This window comes from Cottoperca gobio, chromosome 12, assembly GCF_900634415.1.
Source record: "Cottoperca gobio chromosome 12, fCotGob3.1, whole genome shotgun sequence".
NCBI classification, from domain to species: domain Eukaryota; kingdom Metazoa; phylum Chordata; class Actinopteri; order Perciformes; family Bovichtidae; genus Cottoperca; species Cottoperca gobio.
The window spans coordinates 14,139,062-14,159,001 of NC_041366.1; the positions used below are offsets into that span (position 1 = coordinate 14,139,062).

General features: G+C 40.4%; 1 protein-coding gene across 8 annotated transcripts in view; it reads right to left on the reverse strand.

Annotated features, from left to right (window-relative positions):
* The window catches only part of dnm1a (dynamin 1a), a 52,017-nt gene that overhangs the window by 25,795 nt on the left and 6,282 nt on the right, over positions 1-19,940 (reverse strand). For 3 of the 8 annotated variants that reach the window (XM_029444898.1, XM_029444897.1, XM_029444895.1), the window contains exons 2-16: positions 16,493-16,566; positions 15,004-15,153; positions 14,637-14,840; positions 13,901-13,999; positions 12,619-12,779; positions 11,918-12,060; positions 11,708-11,843; positions 9,762-9,829; positions 8,845-8,983; positions 4,808-4,894; positions 4,176-4,246; positions 3,998-4,049; positions 2,729-2,740; positions 1,170-1,199; positions 724-837 (exon numbers count right to left, since the gene is read on the reverse strand). In XM_029444898.1, the coding sequence (XP_029300758.1) occupies positions 724-837; positions 1,170-1,199; positions 2,729-2,740; positions 3,998-4,049; positions 4,176-4,246; positions 4,808-4,894; positions 8,845-8,983; positions 9,762-9,829; positions 11,708-11,843; positions 11,918-12,060; positions 12,619-12,779; positions 13,901-13,999; positions 14,637-14,840; positions 15,004-15,153; positions 16,493-16,566 (1,540 nt within the window). Of the gene's footprint in view, positions 1-723; positions 838-1,169; positions 1,200-2,728; positions 2,741-3,997; positions 4,050-4,175; positions 4,247-4,807; positions 4,895-7,254; positions 7,394-8,844; positions 8,984-9,761; positions 9,830-11,707; positions 11,844-11,917; positions 12,061-12,618; positions 12,780-13,900; positions 14,000-14,636; positions 14,841-15,003; positions 15,154-16,492; positions 16,567-19,940 lie in introns of all 8 variants that reach the window. The other 5 variants (XM_029444901.1, XM_029444900.1, XM_029444902.1 and 2 more) reach the window with 3 other exon arrangements.

Below are 19,940 nucleotides of genomic sequence, written 5' to 3' on the forward strand. Positions count from 1 at the left end.
ATAAATCTCTTTATTGACATTAGCTTCACACATTAGCACTTAAGCCACACAGGATTTGAACCCAGGATGATTATCAGAGATGACAGATGAGTTTTACACCTCAGGAGTACAGAAATACAGCTTCAACGCAACGTTCTACCAGCACAACCATGTCATTGCACTCCACACACACAACCCCTGCATGTAGTCAGTGTTACACCCATTAAAAACTAACCAAAGGACATGGCTTTGGCTAGTTCCGCTAGTTAGCTACAAAGGTATGCACAGCACAGGGTTCTACTACGCACATGATACTTTATCATAATACAGCTCAGTCTTTCTTTATGGACAACAAGGTACGTAAAATGTATTTTTAGAAAACACAATACTTATTGAGAGTTAAACAAATATAAAGCTGTCAAAAATATTTTTTATATGATGTAATCATGTAAAAAATAAAAGGAAATCTGTAGGGCTCTGCTCTACATCCTAATAATTCCTTATTTACAAGCTAATTAGTGTGCAGTCATATTATTTTACCAAGTTTTCTACACTACACACTACAAAGCAGATAAACAAATTGTGTGTCAATTTGACGAATGCATTTAAGATTCAAAGCATCAAGCCTGCAGCTCTGAGGGCTAACAGGAATCTGATCCAATAGTCTTTAAGGTTGCCGATACAGAAATGTGAAGGTGCAAACAATCTTCATTTTGTTGTGTTTGTGTGTGAACAGCATCTCACCTCATCATCTTTATACCAGGACATGGACTCGGCGGTGAGGACAAACCAGTACTCCTTGGCTCCTCCCTTCATGATGCTGATGTTGTTGATGGTCAGCCAACCCTTCCTGATCACCTGAGAGACACACAGACAAACAGAGAAAAGAAAAAGTGTGAATAACATACAGCAGGCAAAAAAACATAATTTCCCACACGCATTTCACTAACGTTACACCATATTGGTCCGCCTGTGTATGTAACACACATACGTTCTAACATGTATGCGGCAGCACGGTAAAATGTAAAGTCACTGCTTCTAGTGGAGATACGAGGCGACAACAACAGCAGGGAGACGCTCACCTACATGAATAAACACATTTCTCACACTCTTTCTCTTTCTTGTATTTCATTCTCTCCACCAAACAGAAACTATAGACACATACAGTACATGGTGTGCGTGTTATTTACCTTGAACCGATCGCTAACTCCTCTTTCCGGCTGAATGAGAATGTGGAGAGAACGCCAACGCAGGGCATTTAGTAAAGGCCAAGTACACAATGTTGGTCAGGTACCAGCACATTATAGCTGGCTGCTGGGATGGCAGCAAGGAAACAGCAAGCAGGGTGTGACAAGGGGAGTAAGGAGGCTACAACAAGAATGGCCCAAGTCAAACCTTTTAGAGGCCATGCAATGAAATGCAGGAGCCAGACTGGTTTGTACTGTATGTGCTTTTTGAAGAAAAGTGGTGGAGTGATCCAACTTCCGAGGGCTGAACTGATCAAAATGCATTTCTCTTTCATTTCCACCTCAATTTCCTCTGATGTTTCATTTCCTCTCAAGTAGGCCTAGCTTTTAAGTTAGGGTAAGAGTTCCACATCTGACGTAATATATCCGATTTAAAGAGTAAAATAATCAAATAAAGGATACAGAGTGTATCCTGACAAGTCAATTTTATTTACGTAACGCCCACACACTGACTCCAAACCATGAATTTATTTGAACAGACAACAGGCATCAACATCTATACAATCTGGACAACATACAACACTCTCTCCTCAGTCCCATATCTCCGTCATTGAGAATATGTATTTGTTATCTTTAGATTAGTTTCAGATCTGGATTATAATTTAAGATAAAGTTACAGCTAGTAGTATGGAGGTCAGGAGGGTGTTAAAGCAGGAGAACAGAAGCTGTAGGGCTAACTATACCCATCTGTAAACAGGAAGTGAAGATCACCACTTTGTTTATTATGTGCCCCTAACCTTTGACCCCGATCTGGGTGGTTGTTATTACAACTGACAACTACGGAGGTGACATATGTCTCACACACCGCAGGTCGTCATTCCCCGCGGGCCTTCTGCTACTCTGAATGAATTGGGGAGAGACAGCAGGGAATAAAAGACTGGGATAGGGAGAGGAAGTCTAGTGACATGTAAAAATGTTTGAATCTTTGAGAAAATAAAATCTCTTTGGTCTTCACTCTCCTTCTCTTTGCGATGCAAACACATAAGTGACGTTCTCCTTATATAGTTCAAACTATTGCTGTCGGGCGTCTGTTTCCCCCAAAGAAAAATGGCCTCAGTGTTGAAGTCATAACTAGCTCCTTTCAACGATACTGAAAGATGCCGTGTAGGATTTCACAGTACATTTGTCATCCTGTAGTGTAAGTGTGTGTATGAGTGTAAGTGTGTGTATGAGTGTAAGTGTGTGTGTGCCTGCAGGAAGGACACAGCTGAGAAAGAGAGGAAAGGGCAGCAGCCAAGCATCCCCCAACACAGCCATCTGCCCGTGTACTGGTAGTTAGTATGAAGCTCATTTCATACACAAACAATCATGAATCCACTATCAACTATAATCCAGCACACATAAAAGACACACGAGTGTAAACATATATAGAGACATGTATCATATGCAGAGCGTAAAAACAGGAGCACAGACGCATGAAAGCCTACCTGCAGACATGCACAGATTCACACTCACACACGGTCACACACTCACACTTCGAAACACACGCACACACTACTCACCATGATCTCATCCTGAAGAAGAAAAGCCACAGAGAGGAAGACAAAGAGGACGAGACACAGACAAAAGAGAAATCAAATAATCATCAAATAATAGACAGCGAAAAAACAAGAGCTGACGAGAAAAAGATTAAGGAATAAAATGTAGGAATAATAGAAGATCTACATGCTTTCAGAGGGCAAAAGAAGAATGTAAATTATGCAAAAACATGTGTTTATTTGACCTTAAATGTATATCATTGATCTGATATTGTGAGGTCTTGTTAGTGTGTGTGTCATGTGTTATTTAGCACACAACTAACACATTTAACGGCACAATAGGTAGGATTTTCCTTTAGAAAATCTTTATAGAAAACAAAAAGAATCCCTCTCAATCATCACTCTGTCTGTATTTTCTGTCTTCTTTTCTTTTTGCTGTGTTCGGGACATTTCTGGGTGTAGCTCCTATAAAAATGTAGCAACCAGGTGCAGACCGTATGCACGGATCCCAGGGGAGACTAAGAAAATGGTGGACACAGCGCAAATTAAGCGAGGCAACCGTCAAGCGGATGAAGCTCGTTCCACGTTGGCGGGCACCGTGACCCTCTTTGAGCTGGGGAGGAGGGCCCAACTATGAATGTTATGTTTACAAACCGCAACTGACAAATCATACTCAATGTGCCTTTAAGTGAAGTTTTTTGGAAAGTACTGCACAAAACATATATCTTTTTTTTTTACATGAACTTCTGCACTTATATAAATGAAAAAAAAAAAACCGTCATGCTGTGTGTATTGCATAATCGTCTGTTAGTTTGATGCAGTTCAAGGTCCAGAGGGAGATTTAACATTTCAAACCATTTTACATTATTGAAATGACAGGATTGTGTAACATTGCCAGAGGTATTTGAGTGTTTTTAATTAATATAATTGTTTGGACTATCCTTGACTTTCACCAAAAGGACAAGTTGTACAACTGTTGTCCATTAGTGTGTAGCATTCACACGAGCCGTACAGTGCTGCATTATGTAAGATATGGAGTGTTGCCCAGGGTAACAAGATACTGTATAGTTGTGCTACATTTAGCATTGGCAAAACAGAGAGCTGAGTGCTAACAGAATAAAGCCTCAGGGAAAGACTGTGTGAAGTTCAAATGTCATGTTGCTGGCCAACAGACAAAACACACCGGAGGAGTCTGGAATCATGTTTGTGTAGCCGTACTGTACTATAATCTGTAAACGTCACATACAAGGGACATTGCTGGTAATGATAGTATGTTCGGTGTGATCAAATTACCTGGTTACCAGCTGCCTTCTTCTTGTTGATTTGGTTGATCCTCTGCTGAGCACTGCACCATAAAAAACACATATTGGGATTTGGTCTTGAACTGCACATGAACTGGTAAATCTCTAAGCACTAAACAATGCAGTGCAATACTCTATAATGGAGAAAAGAAAGAAAAATAGCAACTCACTTAGCAAATCCGATGAAGTCCTCATGGTTGGTGTTCATGTAGGACAACTCAATGTCTATCAACAGCAACACCTGAACACATTCAAAGTGGCTGCATTGGTATCCAAAACATCCAACTACAAAAGTACACAATAATAGTAATATGAATATTAACACAACATTAAGATTAATATGATACGATATATCAATGAATGTCCATAATTGTCCAAGGTTTTTGTTTTTTAGATTCATTGTGTGTGCTAAGCTTACATTCAGAGTGTTGTTGTAATGATATCATTACAAACTAAAACTACCAAAATTAATTTCACCTCAGACCAAGTAAACTTAAACTTATTCTAAACATTTAATTTTAATTTTAAATGATTCTGGTGGCATAAGTTTGTCACAAAAGTACACAACCCTAATGAAAACTAGTGCAGGATATGTTGTCAACCTCATACTTTCTAAACAATCAAAAGATACTGAGATCATTAAATATAACGTCCCCTATTACAGTATTCGCTGGTAATTACATGTAAAAACGAGTAAAACCATTTAACGCCATCCTTATTCTGTACAACTCAACCCCCCTCTGCACAACCGTAAACCCTTCACTTTTCTTACTGTGTTTGTAGTCTTTTTATTTCGCGTTACCTGGTTCTTAGTGCGGTTTTCTCTGTCCCTGATGTGCTGGGTGACGATTCTCTCCATCTCCTCTCTCAACATGGGATACTGAGCCAGCTGTGAGCGCAGAGCACAGTGTGTAGGTAGCAAAGACAAACATCCACATACAAACCTCAGCAAACCACTATATTTCACATCTCACTGAACCACAACACACAGTTCCACCAGTTCAACTAAACACGTAACAGAAACAGAAATTAAACAAGTGATGTTTTGAGGAGTCTATCCCAGACTCAGCTCTAGTCTCTGCATGCCCTGACCAGTGTGTGGATTTTAAGTCAAGAGTTAATTTATGTGCAAAATGTCTATCTGTTGCCATTATGGAACACATGCAGAAGAGCAGTGCAAAGTCTGTGATATTACCACGAACAGATTAAACAATGTTTCTGGCAGAAAAACTTCCTTTTCCCAGCACACTGTGGGTCTTTTTTTCCATGAGCTCATTGCAAACCCACGAACGCAGACATTGGTGGGCCTCCAATGTGACACAAACACATTTGGAGAAGTGTGAGGAAAGAGGAAAAATCTAAACCAAAATCACAGCGCAAAGAAAGAAAAATGTTACGCTGTTTTCTGCAAGTTACAATGCATCTTTCATGAGTGAGCGAGTGGATATCAGTAGAGCTCTTTCTCTTTCTCAAGTTGATTTACTGCTTCCTGGGTTTGGTCCAATTTGCAAAAGCAGCTGACATCCATAATGAATAGATGCTTTATGATAGTGTCAAGTGCCAGTCAACTCTTTCTGTTCTCTGGTCTTCCTACATGTGAGGCACTTCTAAGACATCTGATCTCTGTACGCATCCAGGCTCCCAAAGCACTGGCTAGCCTACGTGTGAATGTTTTTTTGTTAAATTGAATGATGAATTGTTGTGGTTTTATCTGTATGTCTTATTTTCTTCTTTTTTCTTTATTGCTATGGACCCTCTTGTGAGTGTAAAATAAATGGTAGGTGCATTACAACTTACACAGAAACACAAATCAGGGCAGCAGGCAGAGGCGCTCACAGGGATTCAGATTAACAGGCAATGTAAAGGAGCAGGGAGGGAGGGATGGGAGAGGGGGAGATGGAGGGAGACTTCAAACTGACCCCTTTGTGGATTTTCCCAACCACTGTATATTATAATACAGTATCTTTAAATACAGTAAGCCTCTGAAAGTGAAATCAAGATAAAAGAGTGACAGAGAAGAGAAATCCAAAAGAGGTCATACTGTCTTTTTGTCATTTGCTTTGCGAGGAAGCAGCCAGGATGGATAGGACGCAAGAGAAATAAAAAGAGGAAACAAGAGACGCTCCAAGTAAGCCAATTAGTAAGTGAGTATGTGATATGAAAGAAAAATATTTAACATGCCGTTTGAGAGGCAACAATTAGTTAAATTGTGAATATAGGGCCAATAATTGACCGAAGATAAATGAAAAAGAAAGTTTAATTCAAATGCAGACTAATTACTTAGAGTAGAAAGAGTAAGGATAGACTGCTGGCTGAAGTGACATGAGGAATCTATATTTAGTTTTCTGCTTGTATCTGCAAATAATAATAATAAAAAATGTTTTGCTTAGACCTGCTCTGAATATATTTGCAACCTCCAGTAGTTTCCAATCATCATATACTGTGGGTATTTCTTTCTATTCAGTCAGTTTACATTAATGAATAATTATTTCAAATACATTGAACATTAGCAGCGTGATTATCTAGTGGGATGTCGGATGATCGGCCCTCCTTTTTAGTCCAGACCGAATTATATAATCTATTAATTGTCCAGACGGTTCCCAGAGGATGAAGTTTATTGATTTTGGTGATCCCTTAACTTTTCATTTAGTGCCATCATCAAGTCAAAATTATAATTTGTCCAATACTTTGGTTTGTGACCTTCAAAACTAATGACATTCAGCCTCAGCTGTACTTTCTGTTAAGTGCTAATTACCGAATGTTAGCATGCTAATGCTCTAAAGGACGATGGTGAGCATGGAAATTATACCTGATAAAAATATCACTCAGAGCAGGCTGACTCTAGCATTTACCTTCACAGCTAAGCTGTACATTCTTGTTTTAGTATCTATGAGGGACATATCAATTGCATTTTAAGTATTACATTTGATGAAAAAATGACACTCTTTGACACTCATTAAGAAGTTTGTTAAACATAGCAACTCATAAGTGTAAATCAACAAAACCATGCAGTTCAACATCAACGTGGAAGAGAAGGAGATGTGACTTTCATTATATCTTTCTAATTCTCTGAGTCACTCTAAAGTATATAAATGGCATTTTCTTAAATATGAAAAGAATAGATGGTAGCTTTTTTCTCATATACATCTCCTGATATCAATACTTAAAGTAAAAAATGCCCAGCCATCGGTCTACCCCTACCTGTGTGATTAACAGAGATAGTGTGGCTTGTTCTCTTTGGCATTTTACCTTTTGACTACACTTTCGTATGGTGTAGGTGAGTTCGCTCACTACCATATCTATACACTTCAGTGTGGGCTCCTTCAGCTTTTGGATCTGCTTTTTCACTATGGCCTCAAAGGCCAGATCAGGGGTGAACAGCCCCGTCCTGTAGGGATAAGGAGGGGGCACGGGAGAGAGGAGTGAAAAAAAACAAAAGAATATGGAGAAAGAATAAAGTAAAAGCACCAAATGAAGAGTTGTAAGAAGACTTAAATGAACAGGCAGATGTAGAAAAATAAGAAAGTGAAGGCGTGAGACGAAAACCCAAAGAGAGTGAAAACAGATGGCGAGGGAAAAGGACGTTACACAGACAAGGAAGGAAAGAAATTGGAGATGGAGTAGAAGAAACAAGATAAAGGAGAGGTGTGGAGGGGGGGGGGGTAAACAGCACAGAAGGAAGAAAATGCAAGTGAGACATTTGGTTTCCCCTAAAGGCAAACTACAACAGGACAGTGGTGGAGTCTCTCTCTATCAATAAAGAACAACGAGAAAGAAAGGATGAGAGAACGAGGAGGAAATAGAGAGAGCTCCCAGCCTGCATAAAAACTCCAAGTGACGCACCGCGAGACCGCAGCTGTGCACCCCAACGTTCAGCCAAAACACCCTGATCCCTCCTGGTGTTGACCCTTTTCTCCACCCAACCCTCCTTCCCTCTGACTTCCAGCAGGAGCCTAATCATAACATTTATTATCCCAGGGCCTCCAAGTTGTTGCAATCCAACCGCTGTTAAAATTGTTTGGTCACAGCGGATCAATTTGGATAAAGTCCACTGCTTTTTCTTCTGGCCACACTCACTATTGCTGAGAGTGTGGCCCCAGAGGCCCGTTGAAGAGCACTTAAAATATATTTGTCATGGCTCCCGTCTGTTGCAGGTGCACGGCTGCAGCCTCACATACAAGGAAGTCTGGACGCTGAGGTCATCTAATATGGCTGCCAGGTATTGACGAATGATAAAAACATGTGTATACCTTTGTATGCAAGCAAAGGTGGAAAGAGTATCTTAGTCAAGGTTCTTAAAGTAGAACTAAAACTCCTTGCTTTGAAAAACTACTTGAGTAAATGCACAAAGTGGAGATAATCTTTTCTCCAACATAAATATATGTGCAAACAAGTTAATAATAACAATAAGATAATAGCTTGTGCAATCTTACTTTAAATAGAAAATGGCAGTATTATTGCAATCATCACAAATGTGCTTATAGTAAGTAGTAATAGCATTTTAGACTGAACTAAAACAGTAACACCAGCATGAAAAAGAAACTCAATTGAAGTTAAAGAATATTTTCTAATATCCGAGTGGATTTACATTTAATCTTTTATAGGCAACCATGTTTTGATGACCGCTAAGCCTCCACACTGGTTTTCATTACACCGCTTTCTACTATGGCCAGTCTGTCCAGCCAGAGATACCGCAGCCCACCCTGCCACTCCAGGTGTACCCCTCGCTGTCCACAAAAACAACGAGGGCTGGAGAGAGCCAGGTGGTTACAGCAGAGGGACTTCGCAGATGAGGGTTGAAAACACAATGTGCTATCTACTGTTTACTCTTATGTTTACCTTCTTGGTACACTGCCTAACTGTATTGACTAGTTCAGAAATGACCATGTCCACACATTTGGTGCAAGGCTCTTTAATCTTCCCAATCTGCCTTTTCACAATGGTCTCAAAGGCCATGTCCGGGGTGAAGAGGCCAGTTCTGCCGACGGAGAGAGAACCAGCCACAGGGCCACAAAAAAAAAAGGAGGATGGTGGAGAGGAACAAAGAAGGAGAGTTGGGTAAAAAGAAGAGTGTTAATTGTAAAGAATTACCCTCCATTTTCTGAACTTTCTCCCAATCATAAACTGACACAAATTAGACAGAGAGGGGGAAAGAAACAGATAGAGCAGCAAAATTGTACAAATATTAGCTAATATGAACTCATTTCAAGTAACTAGTAAAAAGACTCAAAGTACCCAAAATACAAAATACAATGGCAAATACATTCCTGAACCCCTGAATCTCTGGACTCAGATAATAACAAGTCTATGATTGTGCCGACAACTTAAATTTGTATTTAAGTAACCAAATTAAGTTGAAAACTCTGGATATGACCCACTGGTAACGACTCTTAAAGACTCTTTTAAATGGCAACAAATTTCAATTTAGATGATTTTCTGATGTTTTCGGCCTCAGTGGACCGTACAGTACTTGTCCATACACCAGCAATGGCTGAAAAATTTGAAGAGGCCCAAAAAAACAAGCATCCTGCATCCAGAGGTCACCTATCTGGTCCAAAATCTACTCTAAGTGTACTGATGCCCTTAGTATTCAACAGAGCACTTAATCTGAGAATAGAGGTCTTTGCGATTAGATAAACAAAATCAGTTAGATGCAGTCCGGCCAGTAGAGGCGACTGAGAGAGAGAGAGAGAGAGAGAGAGAGGTAAAGAGGGAGGGGAGCGGGGATGGAGGGGTGAGTTGGAGGGTGGACATGCCTGATTCCATGAATGTTCTTGATGGCGTAGCTGATCTCCTTGCGGAGCTCTTTCTCATCAAACTCCATCTGCAAAACGAAACAGAGACAACAGGGAGGATTAAGTATCATTTTCTCTATTTTGATTCCTCCATTCTTTGTTTGTTTGTCAAATACCTTGTCAGCTAATGACAAGTCGTTGGGAACAAGGGAACAATTAAATCAAAGTTTTATCACAATCACATCATGGCCCACTGCAATCCCAAATCACAGGAGGTGCAATATTTGTTAAATGTCAGAATACCATTTTAAATGAAATATTCTCGTGCTGCAGAGACGTCCTACACATTATATTATAGAAACATATTTGTCACAATCCTTAAAAACGTATACATTTTTCAATGAAAATGAGAATAATGATGTAAACTAATTATACTTTTGTCTAAAATATTGCACCACTTGTCTCGTACATTCTGCTGAACATACTGTAACGTTGGAAGTAGGATATATAAGTTGACCTACTAAATTCCAAAACAATCTGTTTTTATTTTATATTTCAAGTACCTTTCCTTTTATTTACTGCAATGCCTCATTCTTTCCCACTTTCCTCAACAAAAGTTCCTATTTCCTTAAAAGCATGTATTATAAACATATAAATCACATTGATTTTATGAGTCAAGCTTCTGGTGAGGATGCAACCTGCTCTGTTCTCTCAGCGGGAAAACGACATTTTTCTAAAGCCTCAGTCACAGACGGTAAGATTTATATCCTCAGAGGGAGGGTGAGAGAGGGCGGAGGGGAAGGGATGGATGAAAGGAGGGAGAGGAAGGACGGGAGAGGGGTACAGGCTAACTGAGAGAGAAAGTGAAAAAGGTTGGGGGGTGAGGTAAAATGCTTAGAAAAGACGCAGGTCGGGGGAGGTGGATGAAGGGAGGACAGACGATGTAAAAGGTGAGGATGTGGGGGAGGGATAAAAAGTGGATGGATATGGTGACGGAGGGAGAGAAACAGAAGGAAGAAGGTGAGGTGGGGGAAGTGAGAGTGAAGAGACGACAATGGGAAAAGTAGCTGTAAAACGGAGAGGGAGGAAATGGGGAATGTTTAGGTCAGAAACGCCCAGAATCAGAGAGTCCTGAGGGAGGCCCTCGGCTCCTTCTGAGGCTGGGAAAGGATACCCAGGGGGGGGGGGGAGAGATGCAACCACGTAAAGAGACACACACAGATGTTTGTCATAAAGCAATATATGCTTTCATCAAGAACATTTTATTGTCCTTATTGTATTCTTGAAACACTCTAATGTTCTGGTTATGAGAATGTCCTACTTTATGTCACCCTCCGCACCAAAACAGTTCCACTCACTTCACATTTTCACTCACTGTGGATCTATTTTTGACTGTATTGTATGCATGCTTTATGTCAAATAAATCAGCACGCTCACTCAAAAATCTCTTTTCTGCAGAGCAAACACGCTATAATGCCACAAACAAATAGAAAAAACTGATAAATATTCCAAAGAATTCGGGGTCTTCAGCATCTCTTGAGCACAAATGTTTACAGCTATAGAACAGACGTGTTTAGGGGTTTGCAAAATCTTATTTATTGCAAAATGTTAAGATTATGTTTTTTGACAATCCAGTGCAATAACTTGTGGGGTTAGTCCTATATTTTGAGATATGAGGGAGTGGGTGTTAATGTCAAGTTAACGGTCCAAAGAAACTAACGTTTTTATTGTGATTACCTTCTGTTTTTGTATTATTTTGGGGTCTTTTATTTCCTTTTTAACTTGTATTGTTGTAATTGTCTGATTTAATTGAAGTATAGAAATGTTTCTTGTATTCAACCAAGACACTTTGTAACTTTGTTTTGAAAGGTGCTGTATAGATAAAGTTTAGTATTAGTATTATATAAATCAAACTATCAAACCAAAATCACACACACAAATAATTTCCGCATCTGGCGGACACACACCTTGACCAGTTCGAAGGGGAAGCGTTCATGAAAGATGCGATTGATCCTCGCACCACCTGACAGCTCAGCTGTGTCGATCTGGTCCCCGGAGCCCTCTATGCGTTTCTCAAAGTCCACAGAGAACTGCTGCACCATCCTGCAGGGAGGCAGAGATATCAACGAGTGCATTATTCTGTTTCTATCTAATCGTCTTCGACTGTATGCACTCACTGGAGCAGAGCCTTGGTCTTGCGAGACGGATCGTCAGGTCTGAAGTTCTTGTACTCCTCCACCTCTTTCTCTATGGAGAGAAGCTGACTCTGCAGCTTGGTCCGCAGAGCCGGCAGGGTGTCCCGGATGTGGTTGGTCAGTTGCTGTGCAGGTCATAGGTCAGAGTTAGATACAACTCTGGTTTTACAAACCAAACAATCAATCGATTAATTGAGAAAATAATCAGCAGAATATTCCATAATGAAAATAATGATTACTTAATAGTTTAAAATGAGCTCCACCTCAACCAACTACAGTAAAATCCTGCTTTGACATTAATGCATGAGTAATAATAACTAATGATATAATAGTACAACATTCACAGGGGACATTTTTCTGCATTGGGTCCTTTTATTTTTAATACTCTAAATACATTTTCCTGATTACATACTTTTACTTAAGTGACATTTTATTTTCAAAGCAGGACTTTTACTTGTAACATAGTATTTTTACTGTGAGGTATTAGTACTTTTATTTAAGTAAAGTATCTGAATAGTTCTTGCACCACTGGTTAGATCACTGGGAATATGGCGAGTGTTGGAATTACATTGAAAATACTGGACCCATGAACGTACGATCTATCAACATTAAATAAAGATTGAATGGACGCACTACAGTCGCCTGTGACTGTAACTTTAACTCTGTCTTCCTCTTTGACACACCTGATTGAGGATTTTCTGGAGGTAGGCAGTGCCCATTCGGTCGGCCAGGTGTCTATATGAAGGGTGAGAGAGAAAGAACTTCCTCTCAGCACCCATAGCAGCATTAATGTCCTTCCTGCCATCTATGTCCTTCTGGCTCCTGTTCACCACACCAATGTAACCTGGACACACAAGAGACATTCACAACGCAGTCTGAAACGCTGAGAGATTTGCACAAAAACAGATCCAAACTCTTTTTTATCACTTCCTGGAATTTCTGAGAGCAGAATGGAACAGATTCAATACTTGTGGCCTGAACAGTAATTTGACTGGAAGACAGTTCATGTGTGGAAGAAAAAAGAGCCCGGCACAATCCCAGATTGCTCTAATGCAGGAATTCACTGAGTTTAAACAGCCAAACCCAAAATGAACAGCCCCTCCAGGACCAAACCACTTAAAACTGTGTTTGATAATGTTGAAAACCACATTTCAGGAGACATCGGATTAAAGAAAAGAATATAGTTGAAGGATGAATAGAGGAGAGGAAGGAAGGAAGGAAGGAAGGAAGGAAGGAAGGATGGATGATTGGATAAATGTCTGTATGTGTGTCCAAGTTTTTAAGACAGATAGAGAAAAAGAAAAAGGAGAGTTCAGGTCACGCAGATCCCATTTCACATCCAGTTAAGTTTCCTCATGCATCACTCGCTTAAAGGCTGTTTCATGCTCTATAACTAATGCAACTGTGAGCTAGCAGCCTTGTAAAATGTGAACATCCAGATTAGACAGAAAGAGATGGGGAGTAAAAAGAAGAGGGGGGGGGGGGGCATATAAAAAAACAAAAGACATGGAAAATATTCAAAGGCACATGCCTGGGTCCTAACCAAGTGCAAATGGAAAAGAAAAGTACCACATCAGCACATAGCAATAAAGGGCAGCCCGCAAGATACACGCAAGCTCTTTTCCAACACACTGTTTTTCTCCTTCCCTGCTTCTCCTCTCCAACTCTTCCTCTCTCCCACCTCTCTGTCTGTCTTTTGATTTCTTACTCAGTACTGTTTTATCACCTCCTACATCCATCCGTTCTTTTTCTGTTTTGCTTTTTCTCAGTGTTTGGAGCATTGAACATTGAGTACGACTGCCTCACTACCACAAGAGGGAAACAGTGTGTCATTGTGAGGGCCCTGAAGGGAGAAAATACTGGTTGTGTGTATGTGTGTGTGTGTGTGTGTGTGTGTGTGTGTGTGTGTGTGGGTGTGTGTGTGTGCGTGCGTGTGCATATGTGTGTGTGTGCGTGTGTGCTCACCCCTCCTGAGTGGGAGCAGTTTATTCTCCAAGATGTCCTTAGCATCTGTCCCCTCGTCCATCAGGTCCAGCTTGGTGATCACACCAATGGTCCTCATACCTACATGCACAAACAAATGCACTCACGCACATGCACACACACACACACACACACACACACACACACACACACACACACACACACACACACACCACAATAATAACAAACCCATCCTCACAATGGAACTGAAAAATAAACTGAAAAAGATTTCTGATGCTGAAAATATGTAGGTCTACCCACAAATACTGATGCTTTTGATTAGCAACAGCATATTTCTATCATTTAGTTAAGAAAAGGAGCAATATCACAATGTAAAAATACTAAGATACTAAAATACAAGCACAAGTCCTGCCCATCAAATTTATTTTAAAGTAAACACATTTCAGAGTATTGTTATATATATAATTTCACATTAGCAGAATTCTAATGTTGCAGCCGGTCGACGTGGACCTAATTATATTTACTTTATTACAAATAAATAGCATTTAATTTTATAGCAAACAAAAATAACATTAAAAACAGAAGAAAGAAAAGTATAGATTTAACCGGAAGACTGAGTTTGGAGGCCCCAACAGCAAATGTACAATGTGTATGTGTGTGTGTGTGTGTGTGTGTGTGTGTGTGTGTGTGTGTGTGTGTGTATGTGTGTGTGTGTGTGTGTGTGTGTGTGTGTGTGTGTGTGTGAGTATACACTCACCCTGAGGGTCGACCTCTTTGGCAATCTTTAAAGCGTCAGAGTTGGCCAGATCAGAGTTTGCCGGGGAGACGGCCAGCATCAGGCAGTTCTCCTTGGTGACAAACTGCATCAGCATTTCTTTAATCTGGGCCTCAATGTCTGCAGGTTGGTCGCCCACCGGGACTTTGGTCATCCCCGGCAGGTCCACCAGGGTCAGGTTCAGCACTGTGAGAAGAGAAGGGAACAGGAGAAAGCTAAGCGAACTGAGGACAGCTTCTTCACATGCATTGTTGCCAAACAAAAAGCTTGGTGGTACATAAATTATTCATGCAGAACAAGTCACCCCAAACTAGTATCTGTGTAGAAATAGAGTTTTTTTTAGCCTCACCATGAGGGGAGTAGACACGCAGGTTGATGGGCACAGGGGAGATGCCCTTGTTGGCCCCGGTGATGCGCTCAGTCTCTCCCTCGATCTCCTGCCGGACCTCATCAAAATCGGTGAACTTTTTGCCCTTACAGTGGAGGAACTCAGCATATTCTGGTAGAGAGAGTAAAAAGAGGCAAATTAATGAAAGTAAAATTGTAGAAAAAAGGATGGAGATTAGAAGAAGCAGAAAAGAAGACAGTAAAGAGGAGGAATGCTGAAGTAAGCCCAATTTGAACCCTTTTCACATGGAAAATAAGGGAGATTTTCTCACTTTAATGCAAAAGTAATGGACTTTATTATTCTGTGTTTTACCTCAATTTGGGGGATTATCATCTCCGGTTTTTTTAGCCTCTTCTTGTGTCGCACAAAAAGTATGCCAAATGAGCTATTAGCAGTTCCTGTTTGCAACGTACCCACGGATTTATAGACAACTATCACTGTTTTACTTTGATACTGAAGAAAACTTAAAAACGTGATGATTCTCAGGCAAGTCCTGGAGTTGAAAGGAGCATCTTTTTTCTATGATTACTAAACCGATTCATGGACATTTATTCCCCGTGGACATCGGAGATAATGATACCCAGAATCTCAAACTATGTGAATCAAGTCTGCGTGTTCAGATACGAGTGACTGTATGACTCAGATACAAATTCCAGCAATTTGGACTGCGGGTTTTAGAGTATCTTAATTGTCTCTATGAAAACCACTGCCAAAAACTAATCCAGCAGCCATGACTGCACATTATAATTGGTTTTAAATTCATTCTGATTAACACCACAAATAAGCTGTGGGGGCAAAGCTTGTTAGCAGACTTTGCAACAACCTAATGAAGTGTAACCATGGTAAGATGAGGATGTTGTCATCCTCTGCAACTCTGCGGAGATTAATGAAGAGGAAAAGATGCTGGAGGAAGTTTTTCCCACGAGGAGTGTGGAGGAGGAATGGAGTCCAGAGGGACGAGGGGAGGTTTGTACCTGTGGAAGCTAAAAGCTGTGTCTTTACTGTTCCTTCCAGGAAGAATAAAGGGAGACTATTGTGCCATGCACATATTCAAGTAAAACACATGAACAATGTGAGTGGAAAAAGGGCAAAGGGTTTTGCTGTAGATGTTAAATTATGACATTAGTGCAGAATTGATGTACGATGCAATTAGTTTAATGACCACTAGATGCTGGCTTCTAACAAACTCCCACAGAATTAAAGAGAAGAGACGCAACGAAATATCTCTCACTATGAACATGGACAGCATGTGCAAATCAACCCTAGAGTTTGAATGCCAGGATCTCTGTACTAGTCAGGTGTTAAAGACAGGTACATCCATAGATGTTTAGAATAGTCTCAAATGGTCACACTCATGAAAATAAAAACACAAAACTATGTGCACAAGATTAAAACATCACACTGACAGTACAAAGATCGCTCAGATCTCTTATGGGTTAGATGTTTGTACCTGTGCTGGCGGTCATCAGCTGCAGAACCAAAGGACGACGAGTCACAATGCCAGAACCACGGGGAAGAAAATCCCTGTAACACGACAGACAGACAGACAGAAGGGAAGATGGTCAGTAAAACTAACAACAATCCAACAACAATAAAGAGGGACAACAATGTGAATCACCACATGACAAAAAGACAAGAGAACATGAGTCAGTGATAATGAATCAGCTTCCTGAGGCTTTGGGAGGTATTGTGTGTGAAGTACAAGCAAGTGTAAATGTGTAGGTGTTTGTGTGTGCAGTGCAACAGCTGTGGTCCCACCAGGATAAATGTCCTTTTGATTTATTGTATTTGGATTGTGGGTACATCCAAAACAGGAAAGAAATAATATTTAAAAAATGTTAAAAGGTTTCTGAAATGTCCTGGTTTTCCTGGATTAACCCTGTGAACATTATTGTATATCACTATTATACATTGAAACCGAAAAATGTAACATTTGGCTGTATTAAATTACATTTTGTTCGCTCTATGATTAACAAATTAAATTATTCTATGTTTATTATCGACTAAAACACTGTCCTGGTGTGTCTGAAGTGTGAAGTGTGTGTTTGTGAATCCATGAGAGTGTGTGTCCATACAGATGACAGCTTGCCAACATGTTTTTCTCTTCTTTCTTTTTTTAATACAAAACATTTCCTTGAGGGTGTTGAGCTGCTTATGCAACACCAGCGTCAATTCACCACTGGCACTGTGTGCTCCTCAAGCAGCTGATTGGACAGTTAGTCAGTGATGAATGACATGTGTGCGTGCGTGCGTGCGTGCGTGCGAGTGTGCGTGCGTGCGTGCGTGCGTGCGTGCGAGTGTGCGTGCGTGCGTGCGTGCAGCAATAACAAGGGGCTGTTTTTAATTTAATGCTTTCATAAAAACATCAGTTTCCAATAATACAGTCCATTATTATCTGAAAAAGTTTAAAATGTTTACAACTCTTAGATAAATGTAGAGATTCTTCACTGACACGAATCAACTGACCGACATGAATAAGAAATAGATGAGGCCTCTGCTTGAACCTGAAGCAAAGCCGGAGGCAGTTTGAATACACGAGTCAAGAGCTGAACTGCCTCTTCTCAAAACTGTGACCTAAACCAGAAAAAGCCAATTCAGCAATTAGATGTTCAGCAAGTCACACAAGACTGCTACTTTCCATCGAAGTAAATCTTTCTGGAAAATTGAAGTGAGTGTTATAATATCAAAAATGCAGGTTTTCTCAATTCTGCAGATCAGTGTTTCCTGATCCTTTCCCAACCTGCATTATGTTGGATATTTAAAGATATCATAGCTGATGTTTGCTAATCATACACGCCTGCTACACTGAACTCAGCACCATTCTTGTTTCAATGTTTGCTGTTATGAAGCCTCCTGTTACAACAAAGGAAGCCCTGCTCGCTCGTATGTGTGTCTGTGTACCTGCTGGTCTACCTGCCTCACTGTGTAAGTACGTCTGTGTGTATGTGGCTGTCCCTCTCTCCCACTTGGAAACCTTTTAGAGAAGACAGATGGCCTTAACTGCAGGTCTTTTCTCTCACTTCTCTCATTTCATCCTCCCTTCAAACTGCCACCACAAGGATCCTCCAAATGAGAGGAGACACGGACAGACTCAGTTGCTCACACACAAACACACAAACACACACGTTTACTTGTGCACTGCCACGGTACTCGAAAGAATATCTCTCTGCTTTCACTCATCATTTACCTAATCCTACTGAGAGGGGGAGAGTCACTCCACCCCCACCCTCCTGTGTTTTCATGCCTTAACATTGAGGGTGGGGAATGAAAACACTCACACTCATGTGACTGCCCAAAGCAAAGACACAACTCCCTCGACAGTACAGCTACAGCTGGAGAGAAATGGAGCAATCGGTCAGACAAGGAGAACTGCAGATATGTTTTGCAGCAGGAAGAGAGAGGACTTGAAGAGTTACAACAAGATACCTTCAATAAGCACTTACCGATAAGTGCACTCAGCAAGCAGTGCCGGACCGAAAGCACTTTCACTTCTAACAGAAACAACATTTATCCACTTTATGTGTCTATGATATTGTTCTATCTATGAGGATATATACTGTGACACAATATAAATGTGTCCACCTTTAGACATTTATGTCATAGTGTTTAAATAGTGGCAGCTATCCTTTAATATCTCTGGATGAATTGGGTTATTTTGGGTTACCTTGCAAACCAATAAGAAGGATTAATTCATTATTTTTTATGATATTTGTATCAAATTGGTAAGGTGCATTGATTTGATGGATATTTTTTTCAGTAAATTACAAATTACAAAAATAGACTCTTCTGCCTGGTTGTTCAACCCATTAACAGTTTATTTTTTACAATAATCTATGTCGGGGAGGTCACAGAAACATCAGTCAGAGCCAAGCCCCAATCAGATTCATTTGATTGATTTCTTTTAGCATCTTGTGTTACCCAGTAGATCAGTTTCAAACGCAAATATTTTATTGAATAAACTTTCAGTCACTGAATCATTCATTCATTCTCTGACACACACGTCTAGTGGGCGCCAGCTGCCGTGGAGTAGTGGCTCACTGTTATAAACTGTACACATTCAGTGCAGTACAAACAACACACACACAATGTGTGTACATGACATGACCTTTTCACTCGAGACAGTTTTCATGAGTACAAAAGGGCTTCATGTATAAAACAATCCTTTGCAAGAAAAGTGATTTAGTTTTTGGTTTTGAGGAAACATTTTTTCTGTACAAATACTATAATAATAAGTAATGTCAGAACAATTAATTGTAGAATTTCAAAGCAATGTGTGGAAAACTAATAGTTCTGTTTATGGTTTTGCTTTCACTTGCTATACAAATAAAAGAGGGAATTGCTAATATAAGAGTGGGGTGTAAATGTTTCAAGTTTGATCTATTCCCTCAATAAAAATATAATTCTTAAAAAATTGTGTAACTCAAACTCAACACGCTGCTCTGTTCGTCTCTTCATGTGCGTCACATCACTTCCAATTTCCAGACATTGAGCCTCATCTAATCCTGCTCTAATGCGTGCAGTATAACAGCTCTGACATTAGGGAACCAACACGACCAGGCAATCTCCTTTCCGTAGTGTCTGGGTCTCAGATGGATGAGACTACTTTTTGGTGATGAAGTTTACAAACACACACACACACACACACACACACACACACACACACACACACACACACGCACGCACGCACATGCACACGCACACGCACACGCACACCAATGAAATGGCTTGTTGCTGGATGTTGGACATCCAGATTAGACTGGAGCCAATGGGAGGATGTATTTGCAGGTAAACTGCGGCCCAAACAGAGATTAGTGGTAATCCTGTGTAGTAGTAACAGGACAAATGGTGTCTCGTCTTCTGTCTCTCACTGACTGAGTTCTCACTCATACTGTGAGCAA